Raw genomic sequence first — 19,346 nt, 5'->3', positions numbered from 1 at the left:
TAGTTGTGGTATCTAATTGCCACTTAGAGCATGCAAACATTTTTGTTCTAAGTCATGAAGAGAAGGAACCTTCATGATTTATATTTTCTCTGGGCTATATTGTAATTCTGATACTGTCACATTAAGTGAGATTAACAGGTTTTCCTCAAATATATGAGATAATTAGTAGTGAAAGTTTTTTTTTTTAATCTTATCTTTGCTGGCTTTACTGGATCTATTTTCAACCACACTTTATATAAAGATGTACAGATTGCAGGGATTTTTGATGTGCTGAGCAGACGGGCTATAAATCCTGGAGGGGAGGAATGCAGTCACTCTACTATCACTGTGGTTTAAAAATAGGGGCAAAATATCACTTTAATTGGACAACTGTCTAATTTAGGAATTCTTATTGTTTGTTATTGCAGAAATTTGCACCGAGATACAGCCTGCAGGTGGGGTGGTAAGACAAAGGGAGGATGACATTTTATTAAACAGGCTTCCGAGACAGTTCTGCCCTCAAAGGTGGCACAGGACCCACCCAGGCAAGGCAGACATGCAAGTGAGACAGCCTTTGTCTGCGAGTGCAGGCAGGAAGCCTGGCTGTGACAGGACCTGTCCATCAGCCTGCCTCTGCGCAGGCTCCCCCTTCCTCCCTCCATCTCTCTGGCATCACCCTTCTCACGTACATAAGCTTCGCAAGCCTCCATACTTCCCACTTTCAGCTGGGACTGAATGCCCACACCTTTCCCTATGGTTTGCTTCCTAGCCTGACTGAAACCAGAAGATTGCTGAGCCAAACCTGTCTTACTGGAACCAATTCAAATCGATGTGTAGGCCCTAGAGGGACAGATGACTGTAAGTGAGCACTGGAAGCTGGAAGTGACACGTGTTCCTCCTGAAGTCACTCTACAGCCCTCCATTAAGTCAGACCCTGGGGTTGGCTCCACAGCTCTCATCTGGGTGTCAATCCAGGGAATATCATGACTAACATTAGCAGCAACGATAATAAACTTTGAGGCTTCCCAATATAACCACGGACTGGAGAGGCTCTATCTTTGTCTTTACTCTCCAGGTTTTGTGTGAGGGTATTAACTGCAGTCTTGCTAAGGTAGCATCTCTTCCCTCCTCTTCACTTTTCCCTTTGAGAAAACACCTTCTCTGCAGGATCCTGCTGAGATACCACTTAAGAGGCCCCATCGCCCCTCACTCCCAGGTGGACGGGCAACCCTGGCTGGCCAGAGCCCTTCCCTGCCTCAGCCATGGGGACTGACTCAGGGAGGGGCACACGCCAGAAGCTTCCACGAGTTTGGTATATGGAAGCTGGAAGGGAGAGGGTCTTCCTTCCTTTGGGATCCAAGTTCTAAAGATGAGGCTCCTGGTGACGGTGGAGCCAAATCTGGAGGGAAATAGTGTCAAGAGTTGGAGAGAGAATCCTGACAGCACTGAGGCCCTGCATTCAGCCCTGTCTGAAGCCAGTCTACCTCCGTGTGTCCCCGCTTACATGGATGGATATTCAGCACAGTCTCTTATTTTCTTTTTTAATGTTAAAGCTTAACTATTTAGAGAAGGGTTTCTATTACTTCTAAACAAAAGGTCCTTATAACTGTATCCTATCAAACTCAGAGTTACTCATAGAAATGAGAGTAGGACCCCATGGAGAGGATGATATTGTTTAGAGCTGTTTTGAACAGAGCTCTAGTCTGAGGTCCACCAATGCATTTGGTCGGTTATGTAGTGGCCTGGTTATTTAAAGGTTAAATACACCGGGCTGCACAGTGGATATTTTCTCCTTTAAGAGAACTTATTATGTAGCTCAAAGCAATGAAACCGGCACTGACTTAAACCAAAAAATAGGGAAACCCAATTATTGCTCTGATAATTAAAATGCTTAAAATTACTATACATAACTTGTAAGAAAAACTTAATCACAAGTAGAAAAGGACAGGTTTAGGTCTGTAACCAAACAAGCCAAGACTTGAAAAATAACACTAGTCAGTTTGTTCTTAAGAATCACACTATCATTTTTTTTAGAAATTATTCAACTCAAGTGTGAGAAAATGGGGGACACATGCACAGAAATGATAAGCACTGTGACAGAAGCCCTGCTAAGAAGAGCTCCAGGACCACAGTCAAAGCTTCCACCCACAGAGGCGAGAATGAACCACTCCTGGGTGAGGACGCCCATTGGCCCCTGCTTTAAAGGATGAGCAAAGGTTGTGGAGCTCTCTGCCAAACCCACAGCTATACCCCAAACCCCCTTCATGCTCTTGAAGGCTCTCAGGTCTCCAGGTTTACTTTCATATCAAACAAGCCAACCACAGGCATTACGGCAATAAAGGCAACAGACCGACACAGTCAAATTCTCACCCTGGGGCCTCCACCTCCAAGGCCCATCATGCTCCGTCTGCCATTCTCAGGCCAGCCCTCCCTGTGCCCTCCCCCTCCTTTTGGAGGCTCTGCTCCCAGCATTATTCAGCTCCAGCATCTGCAGTCTTTCATTCGCTGAGGTGTCTTCTCCCTGACCTCAGAAGCCAGGTGTCCATCCCAGAAAGTCAGTCTCACTTGCCATTGCTGGCTGCCCCAGCTCCCCCTTCAAGTTACTGTTCTGGTTTCTTGTTCCTTCTGCAGCCACACACTCCACACTATCACCACTCTTTTTTCAGCAGCTTGTAATCAAGTTCCTGCCTAATTACACCCTACACAGAAGCGGCTCTCTCCCAGCTCCCTTTCTCAGGCCTCAGCCTCTCCAGCACTTTGCATGTTGCCCACTCTGAGATGCATGTCGTCTCCCGGGAGTCCCCATGAAGCGGCTCTCTGGGGTGTCCCCCTGGCTTCTGGGCCACACTTTCCCTGCTGTCTCTTCCTATTCTGGTTGCCTTCCGGTTTCCTTCCAAGCCATCCTATCTCCCTTCCCATTGTTTTCTACCAGAGATCTTATTTTTTTCTCATGGTTCCAATGTGACTTGGGAAGATTCTAAAATCTCCAATTCCAAGTTTTTAACTATGATGACCAATTACAGACTCAGGGACCCTTTGGGGTTTACCTATAGGCGAGCCTGCTGCTGCTCCAGAAGAGGCACCTCCCACTGTATGCCCTTCTCAGTTTAGCTGTGAGGTTATTACTCTCTTACTTAAAACCCTCTGGGGCTCCCTCTGACAGCTGAGGGGAGCAGCAGTCAGGGGCCTCTACGGTCAGGCTGTGGTGCAGCCCTGTCAGCACCTCATGGCACTTCAGGGAGGCCTATGGTCCACAAAAGTCCTCTGCCTGCCATTTCTGAAATATGTTTTCCCACCTTCCTGTCTGGAAACTTGCTGTTTGCTTCCAATGAGATACCCAAAGAGAGGAATCATACTCAACTAAAAGGGATCTGAGAGGTCATCAACTCTAACTCATTTTACAGATGACGAAAAGGCAAGAGACTTGCCCAAGGCCATATGATTCAGCAGCTACAGATCACCTGGCGGGGGGACCCCTGGCTCCCAGGCCAAGATGTGTTCTCAGTGCAGCACACTGCTTGTACTTCAGAGCCCATTAAGGATCTCACATCTAAACTAATACTTAAGCTTTTGTAAAGCTTTGAGGGTTTCTAAGATCATAGCTCCACTCAGCTGCAGGCACCGCGGCAGAATGGCCTGAAGGGCAGTCCACCCAGTGTGTCTGCCCTGCACTGCCCAATGCTTCAAAAATAAAAACCCTATACCCCTGGGGAAACTGATCCTGAGCCAATGAGTTCTAACCAATTCTGACCTAATCAGTTTTCAATAAGTGAAGACGGACATACAGAGAAGCCTTCTCAGGTCAGCCAGACTGCGGGTAACAGAAAGCTAATGTGACACCCTGGGCACAGCCCACTCAGGTGGTGGTTTTGAAATCATGCTGGGTTTTCATGACCTCAGCAAAAATTAGGAACACAGAAGATGGAAACATAACTACATAGACAAAAAGCAAGAGCACAGGAAGACAGATAAATGTCACATAAGTTACCCTCCTCTGTGTGTGAAACAGGAAGACTCTGTTTCTCTGGTTTTCTCCCTGGTCCCCACTCTCAACATTATGACTAACTGTAAAGGCCGCACCCTTGCAACACACAAGAAAAACTCCAAACACCAACACTATCATCCCCTCGCCCAGAACAATGTGTGGGGAAAGATGGGTAGGAAACCACCTTAAGAAAATGGCTAACAAGAAAAATATTGTTCCTTACAAAAGGCTCTGGTAAAACAAATTGTACATGTTTGGAATTTAAGAATACTGCTTTGAAACTCCCTTCTGGTGAAAAAAGACATAGATAGTAAGAGGTGAGGGAAAATCCACCCCTGCCCACTCTCTGGTAAATACACACACACACACACACACACACACAGATACACACCCCAAATAAAACAAAACCCACGAAAAAACCCTTCCCTGCAAAAAAGAAAATCCAATAGTGCTAGATCCTGAGTGGGCATTCATAAAATACTCTTGATGACTGATCCTCAAGTCTGGTCCTCCATTTTAGCATCAGAACTTAACAAGCAAGCAATCTTCCTGGAAACCCTGACACCTGGGGCAGGGGTACACCCATAGAGAACACTACCGAGTACGTTGCGATCGAATTATAATGGTATTTGGTTTTAAAAGTGCACTATTATTTGATGAAAAGAGCCAAGCCAGCAGCTCACCCTAGGATGCTGAGGGAGACAGGGAGAAGGGAAAGTTTGTGAGAAAAGATAGCGGGCTTAATATTTGCCACATTACATGTGAGCAGGCAACCGGACCCCTAGTCAGCTATATATATAGAGAGAGTTTTGCATGACCTCAGGAGAAACTGCGCATGGGGACGTATGCTTGTATTACTGCTCTGGGTGGAAGGATCATGCCCAGGCCTCAGGAAGCTACTGAATGAACTTCCCAGTTGTTCTGAGAGTGGGTCAGAATTTGGAATCACAAGTCTGGAAGTAGTGACCATAGAAGTAGCAGAAGACAAACATTTTAAATGTAATGTGGACAACTAAAACTTAAAAATTGGTTCAGTTGGTCGTGTCCTAGAGAGGGATCTTTTGGTTAAGGCCAAGGAACTGAATTCATCTCACTCTCTTCTGCTGTACACCACCACTTTGTTCAGTTGTGTGATAGTTATTTTTCTTGGTCGAACTTTGAGGAACACAAAGACATTGACTATATAACTTGTGAATTGAGGTCGGGATTGTCACATGTGGTCATGAGGTAATTTCAGAGCCACTTTCAAGTATAATGTCACTCAGTTTCTTTTTCACTTAAAACACTTTAAAAACTGGCTCAATATTGGTTTTCCATTATATTATGTATTTAGTAGGAGAAACACATTTCCTTATGACACTGAATTGGAGTGATTTTCTGGGCCATGGCTTCTGGAGAACAGTCTTGCTATTGTCATAAGTGGTCTGTTTTTTGATAATATGATTCCACAGCTTAGCCATTACTTGTCTGATGGAATCATCACTGGGAGTGAACAGCCCCCAAGCATCAGGGGACTACAGCCTATAGCTCCCAAGTCCTGTGAAAAGCCAGTCATCCCTGGATTAAGCTCTTTTTATTTCTTGATTGTTTAATGCCTTGCATATTATCATCAGTGTTTTAATTCCAGGATTTGGACCTTTGGGCAGTATTCTGAAGGGCACACATTTTGAAGGCAGCTAATTAATGAGTATTCTCTTCAGTCACCACAAGTTCTCTGTGCAAATGAGGGAGTATTTTTATACTTGTGGCCATGCTAATTTTTTAGCTGATGCTACCTTAGGGGTTGACAAAGTAGAAGAGGCAGATAGTGGGAAAGAATGGGTCATGCCTCAAGAAGGGCTTTGAGGGTTGGCAGGGGAAAGGAGGGAAAGGAAAAATTATGTGACACTGCATGTAACTGAGAAAATCTGTAAATCAGTTTTCCTGCCTGAGAGCGCATACACATTTTGGAGAAGAGCACCCACATCTCTTTATATTCAGAATTAAATTAAGTGCCCCCCAAAAGGGTATGAGCTGCTATTCTATGACACAAAGATTGTAACTATAAACTAATGAGGCATAAAAGTTGTTCTAAATAAATATATATAAATTATATTCCAATGTATCTTGGCACATGCTTTGGAGGAAGCTGAAGGAAGTAAGCCTGTATCTCAGGCAGTGAGCAGCATTTCTGATTTAATTCTGTGAAGAAAGGCATGGCAACTGGGTTAGTGGTACACCATTACTACCAAGTTATAAAACCAAGAAGTGTGTTTTGTAAGGAGGGGGTAAACCTGAGATTATAGACTCATATTTACCTGTGTCAATGTAAAGAAACACCGGATGGACACAGGAGGGGATGGGAATACTGGAACAGACGAGAGTGGGCCACAGACATGGGAGTGAGAGGGTTATTTTTTTACTGTGTACATTTTATTATTATTTTGGTTTTTGTACTAATGTGAATATACCACCTATTCAAATATTATGTTTATTAAAAGAACAAAATTAAATAACAGATAATAAAAGCAAAGAGAAAAGTACATAAATGAGAGGCTAGCGATAGCATAAATAATCTATTTATCAAAATAAGTTGAAGCATATGTATTATAAATGATTTGTTAAACGTTAAGACTCGCTAAAACTAGGTGGTAGGTGCCTATTGCTTGTTGTATTACTGTCTTTATCTCACCTTCCTAAGACTGAAATATTTCCCTCTCCAAAAAAATAATTTGTCAAAAAAAACCACCTTTATTATCAAAGCATTCTATCCTTAAGCCAAGAGGGGAAATGTTTTTATGAAAATGGAGTTCATGTAATGGCAGTCTGGATTAACTACTTGCTTTTTTACTTTTGTAATCTGGTGCTATTTCAATATTTACAAATAACTAGTCATTTTGATAAAATACACATGGATATTCATGAAATATTGCATGGTACTTTGTGAGGAATGAGAAATTAATACGGAAAGCAGGTTCTGCCTTCAGGTTTATATCCTAAGCCCTGGACACTTATTTTGAGAGTTCTGTGGCCTTTCCAATTTTGAAAAAAGCTTCAACCAGTGCACTCTGTTTTTCAGATTTTCTTCCTCTCACACTTTGGGAAATAAATCCAAATCAAGCTCAGACTGAGTAGCGAAAATTGCCAACTGGGGCCCGCAGGATGATCTTTCTAGTCCTATACAGGAGACCTGTCAGACCAGGGCAGACTGTGCCAGCCACCCAGGGTAAGGGGTGCTCCAGAATTTGACTCAGAATCTTAGGTATATTGGACTCATGGTAAATCATTAGAGGGAAACCCTTGGGAGGATGGAGAGCAAAGGCTATGACCGGGCTGAGCACACTTAATTTCTTAGGATCATGCATGTCTGATCCAAATTCATGGTTTTGGATTCTCTTTTGGGGGCTTATTTAGTAAATGACCTTAAGTCTGGTAAATCTGGGTGTGGGACCTAGCCAGGCAAATGCACCCTCTGCATTTAACTGAAGCTCAGTGGAGATACAGCATAGTACACCACCGGGCATTTCTAGTCCTACTGTCTCAACTTCTGATCATTTGAAGAGTGTCCCTGTACCAGAGACCATGAAAGATCCTTTACATAATGATGTCCAATTCTGACATATTGTTATTGGTTCCATTGTACAGATGAGAAGAACTGAGGCCAAAAGAGCCTAAGTATAAAGCAAATTACTTGAGGCCATACCAATTATTTATGGCAGAACCACTATTCAGGTCCAGGTCTATCTGATCCTGAAAGCCATGTGTTTTCTACTATAGCATACAAGCTTTAACATAATAACTTTCAGCTTTATTGGTTTACACATTATGTAATTATACTAAGGATGACAGATCCACACACAGTAATTTGTGCTTGGGCATATTTCAAGTCATTTATAAAGACAAAGAATAGTTACCTAAAAACAGTTTGCTTGGGACTGCAAAGCTATTCAAAAGATAAACATTGTATTTTCTGCATATAAAAATAATATTAAAAAATTAAATTATAACCCCAAAGAAATGCATAAATCTTACCACCTTCCTCAGGTTTCATGTCTAATAGTTCATCTATAGGACCATTAGAGGAGGAGAAAGAAAACAAAATTATGAGTCAGCTTCATTTTGTAAGCAGTTTGAGTCAAATTTTTTAAACTGAGGCATTTTCTTTAATCTAGATTACCTGAGCAAGCATTTTGTGTAGAGCTTATGTCTAAGGCAGATAAAACATTTTTTCCATCTTCAGCTGTAAATATAATGTGCATTAGGTTATCACCAATTTAGAATGGTGTGTGTGTGTTCATATACTATTGCAATGTAAGGTAAACACACAGCTTCAGAAAGAAATGACACCCACAGAGTCACACATGCAGAAGCAGTGTTCCTCGTATTACATTTTACATTTTACTACAGCCATTGGTTCTCAATGAACACTGAGTTAACAGCCCTGAATCTTAGCTTTGTTTGGTAGAAAACTATATGATGCTAATCTAACAATTCTCTTTCCATAAACAGATGTGTGACAAGTAAGTATTGTTTGATGGTGCTAATGAACCTTAGCCATATGGGGCTGGCTGAAATCGAAGGGCAGATTACTGAGTGAAAGAAGCCCATCTGTAAAGGCTACATACAGCATGATTCCTACTATGTAATGTTCTGGAAAGGGCAAAAGTATGGAGAGAGTGAAATGGTCAGTGTTTGTCAGTGGTGTAGGGGGAGGGAGAGAGAAACAGCTGAAGCCACAGGGGATTTTTAGGGCAGTGAAACTATTCTGTATGACACTGTAATGGTGGATACATGCTATTATACAGTTGTCAAAGCCCATAGACTATATGATAGCAAGGATGAACCTAATGTAAACTAAGGAATTTAAGTGATAACGACATATCAGTGTTGGTTCAGACACTGTAACAAATGCATTACCCTGGTGGGGGTTGTTGATAATGGACACAGCTACGCATGTGTGGGGGTGGAGGCATGTGGAAAATAAATCTCTGTACTTTTCGTGCAGTTTTGCTGTGAATCAAAAACCTCTCTGAACAACAAAAAGCATGTGTTTGTGTGTCTATATGTCACCAATAGAAAAAACTTAAAACTTGATTTGCTTATATGTATATTAGACTTTCAGCAGGTCAAATAGAGGATGACACTTCATTATAATGGATTCCATTCCATGTACATATAAAGCAAGGTAATCAACAGTTACAGTCCAGTTAGAACTAGTAATGATAATAGTAGAATGTTATTCTGTCATTAAAGAAACAGCTGTCAAGTCTCAACTGTGGCTGCTCCTCTGACCAGCTGCTGCTGACGTGACCAGTGATGCTATTTTCTGGTTCAAAACATACAATCTTGCTCAGTAATGCTATAGGGTTGGTATCATTGATATTTGAAGATTTGAAACTACAACAAAAGGAAGGCAATTAACATAGAATTTTAGTAATTGGAAAAGAAGAAAGGCCTAGGAGAAGTTTGCCAAAAAAGAAAAGGGGCTGGTTGTTAAGCAGTAGTATTTCAGAAGCAAGTCTAAATAAATATCAAAACTTACTCTTAAAATTAGAGGATTCTTTGTGCTGGTTTTCATCTGCTAATGAAATTAACCTTAAAAAAAAAGTTTAGTAATTTAGTACTGAAAATGTTGTATTTATGATACAGCCAGGTTTTCTGTACAATATCTATTACTGCTCTGTAACACACATGCATTCACTCAAACACACATACACACTGAAGGTGGAATGATAGTCATTTACATGCTATACATATTTTGAAGAAGAAATAAATTTGTTGCCTTTCTTCTGTCCCAAGTCTTGTTAGGAGCGTTTTAATATCTGAATTTGGTTTCATCGCCAGGCTATGTACTATGTAAGTATCTAGGTAGGTAGTTAGGTTTATCTAAGACAGAGATACATACAGTTGCCACTTTTAAAAACACAGTTAAAAAACTGGTGGGCAAGTAGGTATTTATTCTGATTCCTGGTATAATAGGAGAGGACAACTCAGGAGGTTCACTAAATCACCTAACTCTCAAAGCATGATCGTTCTCAAATGCAGAAGATTGTCACCTACTCAACCTTACTACACCAGGGTAAGATCATGGCAGAGCTATATCACCACCCTGAGATTCAGCTGGTGCCTCTGAACCTCCCTCATAGCACAGTGGTTCATCATTACCTGTTATTTCACAACAAAATTCCTATTAATTTTTCATTTTTCATTTTAAATAGTTATTGGGCTATACTTACTGAACTCTTAAAAATTAAGTACTAAAATATGGTAGAAATCTTAAATTAATTAGAACTAATAAGATAATCTTGGTGATTCCCCTCTGAGTAAAGGCTAATGCTTTATTTTGATTGCAGTAACGTGTATTTTGAAAAGAAGCTGCCAGGACTCACTCCAGGCCCTGCCTCTTACTACCCAGGGGTTGTGGGCAGTCCTTTAACAGCTCTGAGCCTCACTTATACAATGGGAGAATGCCTACATTGATTATATGGAGGGTCATCATGAGAATGAGTCAAGGTAACATAAGTGAAGTGCCTGGCATTGTGCTTAGGACACAAAAAGTGCTCAGTAAGGGGCAGCTAGCATTACTAGTATTACCAGGCATAGGTTAAACTGCTTCCCCCTGAAACAGTCAACTGTATTAGATGTAGCTGTTTGTACAGTGAAAACTTGTTTTCATTTTACACTACAGACATTTTCTAACATTTGCTTTAAAATTAAAAAGGGCTAATATTGGCAGCAAATATTTCTGTGGGACAAAAAAAAATACATCTCTGAAGCTTTATTTAGACACACAGTAAAAACATAAGCCTGTTGTTCCTCTAGATTATCATCTAAACTTTTTGGTATGGAAAAGGAATAGCAAATGGAGGTAAGGTAATCTGTTTTGCTTTCCTAGGTCAGTCAGTTCAGGATGCAAGCTGACATCTCAACAGAAAAAGACACAGATTCACATTTCAACCTTCTCTTTGCAGTACGAGATTAGGAATCATGCATCACAAATGTTGAATGTTCATCTCAGTATTGAATGACTGGAGGTGCCTTCTTGGTAAAGAGGCAAGAAATGAGGATGGAGCAGTCACTTCCTGCACTCAAAGGTGCTATCTGCTTCACAGAGGAGAAAACAAAGTCTGAATAGTAGAGAACAAAATGTCAAAACCCAACACTTTGAGAACACCTTAGCTTTATATGTGTTCTGAGGCAATGTTACTGGTTATTTCCTCCTATGGGAGAAAAGCTGGGGGGATTTTCTACCTAGGACAGGATCTTGTAAATGATGGTGATAAAGGACCAGAAGTCCACGAACCCAAAAAAGAGTGGGTGGCTGGGGCTGAGGCCACAGGAGAGCGCCAGGGAGCACTGCAGACGTTTGCCCTTTCTTGACCCAGGGAATTCCTCACAAGTGGACCCCATCCTAAGACCCCAGAAATGAGTCTCTGATTGGGACAGTGAGTCCTGGCCCATGGGAATACATGCAGGGAAGTTTGGCCTCCATTTCAATACATCTACTCTGGGAAGCGCGGAAGTAAAGAATGACCGTGTCTGCAGCCCCAGCAGACTTGCTCTGTGAGGACTGCACTGCCCTTAGCTGTGCGAAGGGACTCACTGCTGACTCGGCTCTGTGGCAGCCTCGGCGCTCTTCTGCTGGGAGATCTTTCTTTCCTCTTTTTCGACCAGTTTTTTCATTGGGTCTTGTAAGCTCTTCATCATGATGGTGAGAAGGAAAAACAAAAGAGAAGGATGGATTATCAATAAAGAATTCAACCGCCACTAGTCCCAGCCACTGAAGCTTGACCTGGAGGCTTGGGGAGGTACACTGAACTAATCAAGGGGACAGAAATGGAATTTTCTATGTTCTTAGACACAACCAAGAAAGACTGGCCTATAAAGGAAAGTTGTTTTGTCACTAAACTTATATTTTCCCTTTTGTGATAACTTATTCAAAAGAAAGCCTTTTGGCTATTGCTAACTATTTTCCATCTTTCACATGCAGCTAAGATAAACATTCTGTTCTGCTTGCAGCCCACTCACTGACAGAGGAGCTTTCCCTCCCCCCAGAGATGAGACAGTTTCATTTTATTTTTAATTTTGTTTGCTATTTTCCTATCTAAAAACAGCTTTTAAAAAACAAGAGAAAACAAAACCTTTAAAAACACAAACCTAAATAGTGGCTTAACATATTCTGACAAGTTAACTCCCACAAGCGGACAGAGCAGGTGCACCCTAATCTTTGTAGATTAAAAACGGGTTAGAATCTTTTTATGGCACAAAATTTCTTGGAGTTACTGTTCTCAAGGTTTAACAAATACTTAAAGAAAGACTTTTTAAAAAGCAAGTGCCTGGAAACCATTACACCCATGACAAAACCTGAAAAAGCAAAAACATTTCTATACCAACTGAATCTTGGCTTACACAAAATGATTTTCTGGCCTTAACTAAAACACAAACTTACAAATACAAAAGAGCCATTTTAAGATACCCATCCTGCTTTTATTCTCAGAATGGTCACACTCCACTTTCGGTCCCTTCTCCTCCCTTCCTTCTTCCCATCTTTCGCTTCTCTAGGACATGCGCACCGAGGTGATCAGGTTTCACACCAGCTCTGACTGACGCGTGACTGCTGACTGGAGGGCTGCATGGAGACTCTCTGGAGGCCTGAGCTGGGATGGACCCTGGTGGCACCCCTCCTGTCAGCTCTGTCTCACTCCCTAACAGAGCACTTTTCCTCAAACGCCCAGGCCACCATGTTCTCCTTTTTCTCAAGAACCATAGCAGTTCTTTCTCTTTTTCCACTTCTAGTCTAAAGCTCTCTGCCTGACTGGAAAGATCTTCTAAAATGTGATCCTGTCTTACTGTCCTGGGTCGCTTTCCACTAACTGCCCGATGTGAGCTTTCCCTTCAGTTAGGTCTGTTTCCTCATGGTCTCCTGTGTGCTAGTTGCTTACTTCCTATCTTTATTCATTCTGCTGCTTTAACCAGAAAAGCTCTTTCTATCCACCCTCAGAAGTCCTATCAGTCTTTGCAAAGTCCAGATCAATTACCACTATTTTCCACAAAGCTTTGTCCACTAAGCACACCAAAGAAAGTCCTTCTATCTCCAAACTGCATTTACAGTCTTAGTAATATTTGATATCTATTCTGTATTGTCTCTTAAAAATATTTTTAGAATTAAAAATATAATAGAACCACATATAGAATGCTTGGAAAATTCAAAAAGGAAAAATTACAATTCTATTTTCCTAAAATAATGTTATTTTCATATATTTCATGTTTTTTTATACTCATACTATAACTGGAATTATTTTGTGTGTTTGTGTATATATCACATACATATATATACATACACACACATATATATACTTTTATAGGCATTAGATGATCTCTTATCCAATATAATCTGTGTAGGTATTTCATAATAAGAAACACTATTAGAGAATATTTAAAAAATTTTATACATCTTAAACATTTAATATTGATTTAAAACATATGTACATTCATTGAATGAATATATGTACACTCATTTGCCATTATTCTAATGTAAGGCCAAGCTTTTCTCATTGAAAATATGTCCCCAGATTGGAGTTTTCAAGCATTTTCTTGCATAAACCACATCCATCACAAGGCTTTGCCACCCATTTTAATGACTCCCCATTTCTGGACATTTAGAAAAGTATACTCAGGCAACAAATAGGTTTTGAGCACCTACTAAGTGCCAGATGCTATTTTGGATGCTGGAGATAAGTTGGCAAACAAAACAGACAAAATTATCAGCTAGTGATAGGCCTAGGTAGATAATTCAATTGGGGGCTAGGAAGTAATGGGGTCATTACTTCGGCTGACAGGAGGAGTGTCCACCATCCAGCTGAGAGTTAAATGATGTGAAGGAGCCAGCCTTGTGCAGCTCAGCGAGAAGAGGGGACCCCGAATGCAAAGGCCTAAAGATGGGAATAGCTTGGCTTGCTGGAGCCACAGAAAGTATGCCACTGGCCTGCAGGGTAGGGAACAAGAGGTCAAGTCTTATGAGACTGGGATAAAGAGCTCAACAGGGGTCCACACTGGGAGAATATATTCCTTTATATCCATATTCCTCACTATTATTCATATTCTTTTGCTTTTTAATCTCTCTAATGCATGGCACAGAATGGAATCCTCAGCAGGAGGGAGCAATTGCTATGAAAAGGACAATATTGGAACAAATAGGCAATTTGGAATATGGACTATAGTCTAGATGTTTTTTTTTTAATCTGGTAAAACCTGGGCACATGTGTGTATGTATTAGAAATGTGCAACCGAAAGGAAGAGTTCAACAGATGTCAAGGACTTACTCTTTTCAACAGATCTGCCAATCACAGCATTTACACACACACACACACACACATGTTCCAGCATTTTCAGCTGAGGTTCCTGTGACTCCAAGGCTCTGTTTCTGATTCTGTGACACTGGTTCTGGCCTCCTGGTTTGCTCTATTATCTTCTCATTCCATTTCCTTCTTATCAATCCACACTAGGCAGGGCCGGAACATGCCTGCTCTCAGCCAGCCCTGTCTAGCTGCCACCCCGCTTGCCTAAGCCCCTGAGATGTCCTTGACAGCTCCCTGGTTATCATCCCTTCTGTCTCCAGACTGACCTCCCCTCAAAACCACACTCAAGCAGCTCTCAGACAATCCCTTTGTAATGTAAACCACTCCTTCCTTCTCTCACCCCTTTCCCCCTTTGGGCCATTAGCAGGGACTCAATTGTCAGCTCTTCATCACCACAATCAAGTTTAGTCACTATTGTGCTTCAACAACAGAATGGATGCGGTTTCTGTTGCTACTTTACTTTATTAATAATAATTCCAGTGACAAGTGCTCTTCTCTTCCTACTATTACCATTGTCCCTGTAACAATTTGGCTGTTGCCGTTCAAGAGAGGTGCTAAATATGTACTTCTTGGTTGATAAATTACTGTATATAAGGTTAACTGCAAAAATTAGAGCTCTTTAGATAGGAAATTCAAAGCCTCAGGGGAATAATATGAAAAGGTTTATAAAATCACAAGCAAAATTAATATTGAGTACATGGGCTTGCTTATTAAATATTAGAATTTTGAGCACATACCAGCTTTACTGAGATATAGTTGACATACCACAGAATTTACCAATTTAAAGTGTACAATTATGGCTTTCAATATAGTCATAGAGTTGCACAACCGTCACCACAATCAAATTAGAACATTTTTAAGGGGCATCTCCTGAAGTAAGAGCTTTAGATTAAATGAAGCTAAATACTCCTCTATATAGCAGGGAAAAGAAGCACCATGACACATCTGGAACTTGTTTCTTACAAAGACGGTACACATTGAAGATGGTACACACTGTAGATTGTACACTGAAGATGTAAGAGGCTTCGAGGAGCTTTGAAACATCATGGAGGACAAATCATGTCCCCTTTCCTCCCTCAAAATTAGACCCTGGGTGTGACTGTCAGATACAGGATACTCTACACAGTGGACCACTCTCCACAAGGTTTTATTAAAAGGCCCAACTTGGGGGCCAGGATGAAGGTGAATTATTCTTCAGATTATTTTAAAGTCCACAACTCAGCTGAAAATGCTTAACCTTGTAGCATCCATAAAAGTCACAGGTGACAGCATTTTCCATGTGACATGAACACCTGCTCAGGTAAAATGAATCTAATAAGGTGGGCTGGCTGACTGTACAGACGAGGCACCCATCAGATGGAACCATTTTGAATCACCAGTTTATGGAAGCCACATTCAAGTCCACATCCAGAAATGAAATGTCACAGCATTCTGTTTCTATATGCCAAACCCATGAGACCCTTCATTAAAATTGCTGGTGAAAATCACTGTGCATTAGCAGCAATACAGCATCGTTTAAGGGAGGTTTTACATGGAGGAAAGAATGTTTTTAAACAAACTAACCTTTCTTTGGTAAGGCTGCACTGACATGCTAATAGTTTCCATCAATGCATAAATGATTTCAGGAAGCACACACACACTATGTAAGATCAGCATGACAGAGGAAACGTCAAGACAGAGTTTGCAAAAGTGTCTTAGAAAGGAAACAGCTTAATATAATAATGGGAGTTACTACTTCCTATATTAGGAAAATAAAAGGGCAACATTTATCTGAATTAAAGCAAAACAACTCAGCAAAACAAATTTCACAGACAAAAGGCCAGCAGCCAGCCCCAATATAATGACATAATCTAATGTTTAACTTTGACAATTGGGTAGCGTTTTTCTCTAATCTTTAAGACATTTAATTTTCTTATACTTCTCCCCATTAATTACACTGCATTTATATGTAGGTGCCAAATAATTGTATATAAAAGGAAATACAAGTGCTCAAAACAGTGAGGCATGGTTCAAAGATGCTGAACTCACTTGGGTGTGTGTATGTTGATGTTTAGATAATTGGTAGCATGTGAGGAATAAAAAGCTGAGGCCTGATGTTGGATATGAGCCTCACAATTCATGGATGTTCAGCACACACGTCCTCCCCACCTATGAAGTTACACATTTATAAAGACACCTATTATATAAAGCACATTACTTATCTAGGACCAGAAGGTATTCCTGAATTATACTGTAGAACAAAAAAGTTAAAGAGTAAAATAACGGAAAAATAGATGATCAAAAACAAGATTATGTGATCTTATTCTTTAAAATAAGATGGAAAATTGGTACTGGGAAGGCACCATAGTGTACAGGAAAGAACTGGACTTTGAAAATCAAGTGGTGCTGTGACATGGAAAGGGTCTTCACCCCTTGGGGGCCTCTGTTTGCCTATCAGAACAATGAAGCTAATGACAAATATATCGTTCTTGGGATATTGTGAGGATTCACTGAGATAATGCTTCAGCCCAGTACCAAACTCACTGTAAGCAACCCAAACGTGCTTTCTTATCAATGGCTTTTAAGATCTACAATGAATTAGATGCCTTAAGGGCTCATCTCGTGTTAGGTACTGTACTCCATGGTTTACACATCTCATCAAACCCAGATTAATACTGTATTTCTGCTCTCCTGACAGGGAAATGGAGACTCAGAGAGGTGAAATAACTTGCTTCAGGCCACTTAACCACTAACAGGTAGAAGAAATATTAGAACCTAGGTCTTTAAAATTCCACAACTAGCTAAGAAACAGTATTGAACAGCCAAGCCAAGAACATTCACTGACCTTCCACTTCATATGAAATGCCAAGGAGATCGAGAAATCTTCATCCCAAATTCTAAAGGAAGGGTTTTTAGGTTCCTACGTATCTGAAGGACTTACTTATATACGTGATATTTTTGCTTACAAGCAAACTCTTCAAAAGGTTATTTTTAATTGAAAGTCTGCAGCTTCTTAAAGTGGCACTTCTGCCTTCTCCTGCTCTCCTGCCTTATGGCCAGAAGTACCACCTGGAGGAAATGCCCCCTGGCAGAGTGGACAAAGCACAAGGGCTTCTGTTTCCAGCTCTGCCAGTGCTGGGCATGTGGCCTTGGGCCCTGGGTCACTAAGCCTTTCTGAGCTTCAGTTTCCTTGTTTGAAACATGGGATCAGGAACAAGTATACCCAATGTCCCAAGGTCATTTTGAGGGCTAACAAAAATATATGCACTTTCTCTCTGTCAATGCTGAACCTGACCATACTGCTAATTATAATACCCAGCCTTGCAAAATTAAGAGTCATGCATTCTGTGACAATTCTCAGAGCCATTATTTCGATCTCATCCTTAGCAGAGTACCTGTAACCACCCACACAATGGTAATAGTCTTTCCTTTCTCCTCCAGGAGGAGTAAAGGGATGAGAACAGGTGGGGTATGAGAACCTTGCTGCTGAAAGGGGGGCCTGAGCTGCCAGCTGCCTGGAAGAACAAACGCCAGTCATCATAAGGGATGGACGAACTGACGCTCAGCCATACTCTGGCTTGTCTACCTCAGATTTCCGTGGTGGCCATGGCCAGCCCCACTACCGGCTCCCTTCCCAGTGACCCGGATGCATCCCAATTTGCTGTTTACAATGATCTGACCTGGAGCAACTTGGGAAAAAAAAAATCATTCATTTAAATGCTGTGTAAAATAATGACAGAGAGAAAACTTGAAAGTCTAAAAGGATATTCTGGATGCTCGCCCTGAGTAATTGCCATGTTGGGACTGGCAACTAAAATAGCATTGCGGAGATATTTACCCAATTTTCATAAAAACTATTATGGCTTTATTTTCAAAGCAAGTAACTACAGAGCCATGTGGCTTGTCAGTAAATGTTCAAGTGATTAACTGAGAAATGTGGAGGTGGGTGGAAGAAGGCTGCTAGGCATACGAATTAGAGAAAAACAAAATTTAGAAAAGGATGTTTTTTTGAATTGTGAAAGCAAATTGCATTTCAGTCTTCAGAATGATGCTCCATATAACAGTGCTAAGTCTTAGATCCCAGGAGAGAAAGGAGGGAACGTTGGCACATCTATTTGGATGGTTATTTTTGAACATGCTCAGGGACAGGTTTTCAAATTCAGGCTTCCTTACAGTTAAAATACTGACACAAAGCAAGAGCCAGTCACAAAGCCCAGGCACATGTTTTAGACTTAGCCCTGCTGCAGGCAGGGGGCTCTCCTGCCTTTCTTGTCTGTAGGCCTGTCTAGTCCTCTCCCATCCCTGTGGGAATTACATGAGCCCAGACCAGTACCTGCGGGGCTGATTGGGAATGGAGCTGCCACAGCACTGTGGGAGTCAGTGAGTGGGTGGGTTGCATTATCCTGGGCAAGCTCTGCAAGACCTCCTGTGCCACTGCCATTCACAGCCTTTCCTGTGAAACTGACTGCATCTAGGGTGAAAAGGTAAGTAAGAAAGTCACTCAAGCTAGATTGCACAATCTGGCAACCTCAGCAAACCCTTCTGACAATGGCTGTCTTCCGGATCTATTACAGAGTTCTTGGTAAGTCCATCCCATTACCTCCGCCATGGGGCTGCTGGTGCCACCACTACAGCTTCCACTCTGACTGCCACCACCACCACTACACAGCTGAAAGGTGGCAAAGCCTGATTTAAAACCAGGTTGGATTGCTGCAGAGCTTGTACTCTTACAAACTTTGTTCCAGAGTAAAAAAATCTGGCTTTCCTTCCAAAAACATTGGAATAGGCCATGTCACAGAATCTACTTTCTACCAGACATTTCCATTAAACCGGCATTCTGACCTCTTTAAAAATACAAATGCAAAAGGACATGCCTTCACTTAACCAGCTCCCAGTGAGTGTTTTCACTTCTTCAAAGGGTCTAACATTCACTTCCCTATAAAGACATCTAACTCAACCCACATGCCAGACAGGGGAGAGAATGCCACTGACACCAACAGAATTTTACATTTTCCAGGGAGAAGTGACTTGACTCCTGAGGGCTCTCTGCCACTCCCCACGCCTGT

The 19,346-nt window shown here is 41.4% G+C and overlaps 1 protein-coding gene across 9 annotated transcripts in view; it reads right to left on the bottom strand.

Annotated features, from left to right (window-relative positions):
- The window catches only part of ICA1 (islet cell autoantigen 1), a 119,250-nt gene that overhangs the window by 13,917 nt on the left and 85,987 nt on the right, over nt 1-19,346 (bottom strand). For 6 of the 9 annotated variants that reach the window (XM_017658117.3, XM_073238781.1, XM_037019811.2 and 3 more), the window contains 4 exons: nt 11,547-11,641; nt 9,486-9,538; nt 8,121-8,183; nt 7,976-8,008 (listed from right to left, as the gene is read on the bottom strand). In XM_017658117.3, the coding sequence (XP_017513606.3) occupies nt 7,976-8,008; nt 8,121-8,183; nt 9,486-9,538; nt 11,547-11,641 (244 nt within the window). The remainder of the gene's footprint in view (nt 1-7,975; nt 8,009-8,120; nt 8,184-9,485; nt 9,539-11,546; nt 11,642-19,346) is intronic. The other 3 variants (XM_073238782.1, XM_037019812.2, XM_037019813.2) reach the window with 2 other exon arrangements.

The sequence above is a fragment of the Manis javanica genome, chromosome 6, assembly GCF_040802235.1.
Source record: "Manis javanica isolate MJ-LG chromosome 6, MJ_LKY, whole genome shotgun sequence".
In the NCBI taxonomy this organism is placed as follows: domain Eukaryota; kingdom Metazoa; phylum Chordata; class Mammalia; order Pholidota; family Manidae; genus Manis; species Manis javanica.
Note: the sequence above shows the minus strand (reverse complement) of the source record. Positions and strands in the feature narration are given on the sequence as shown.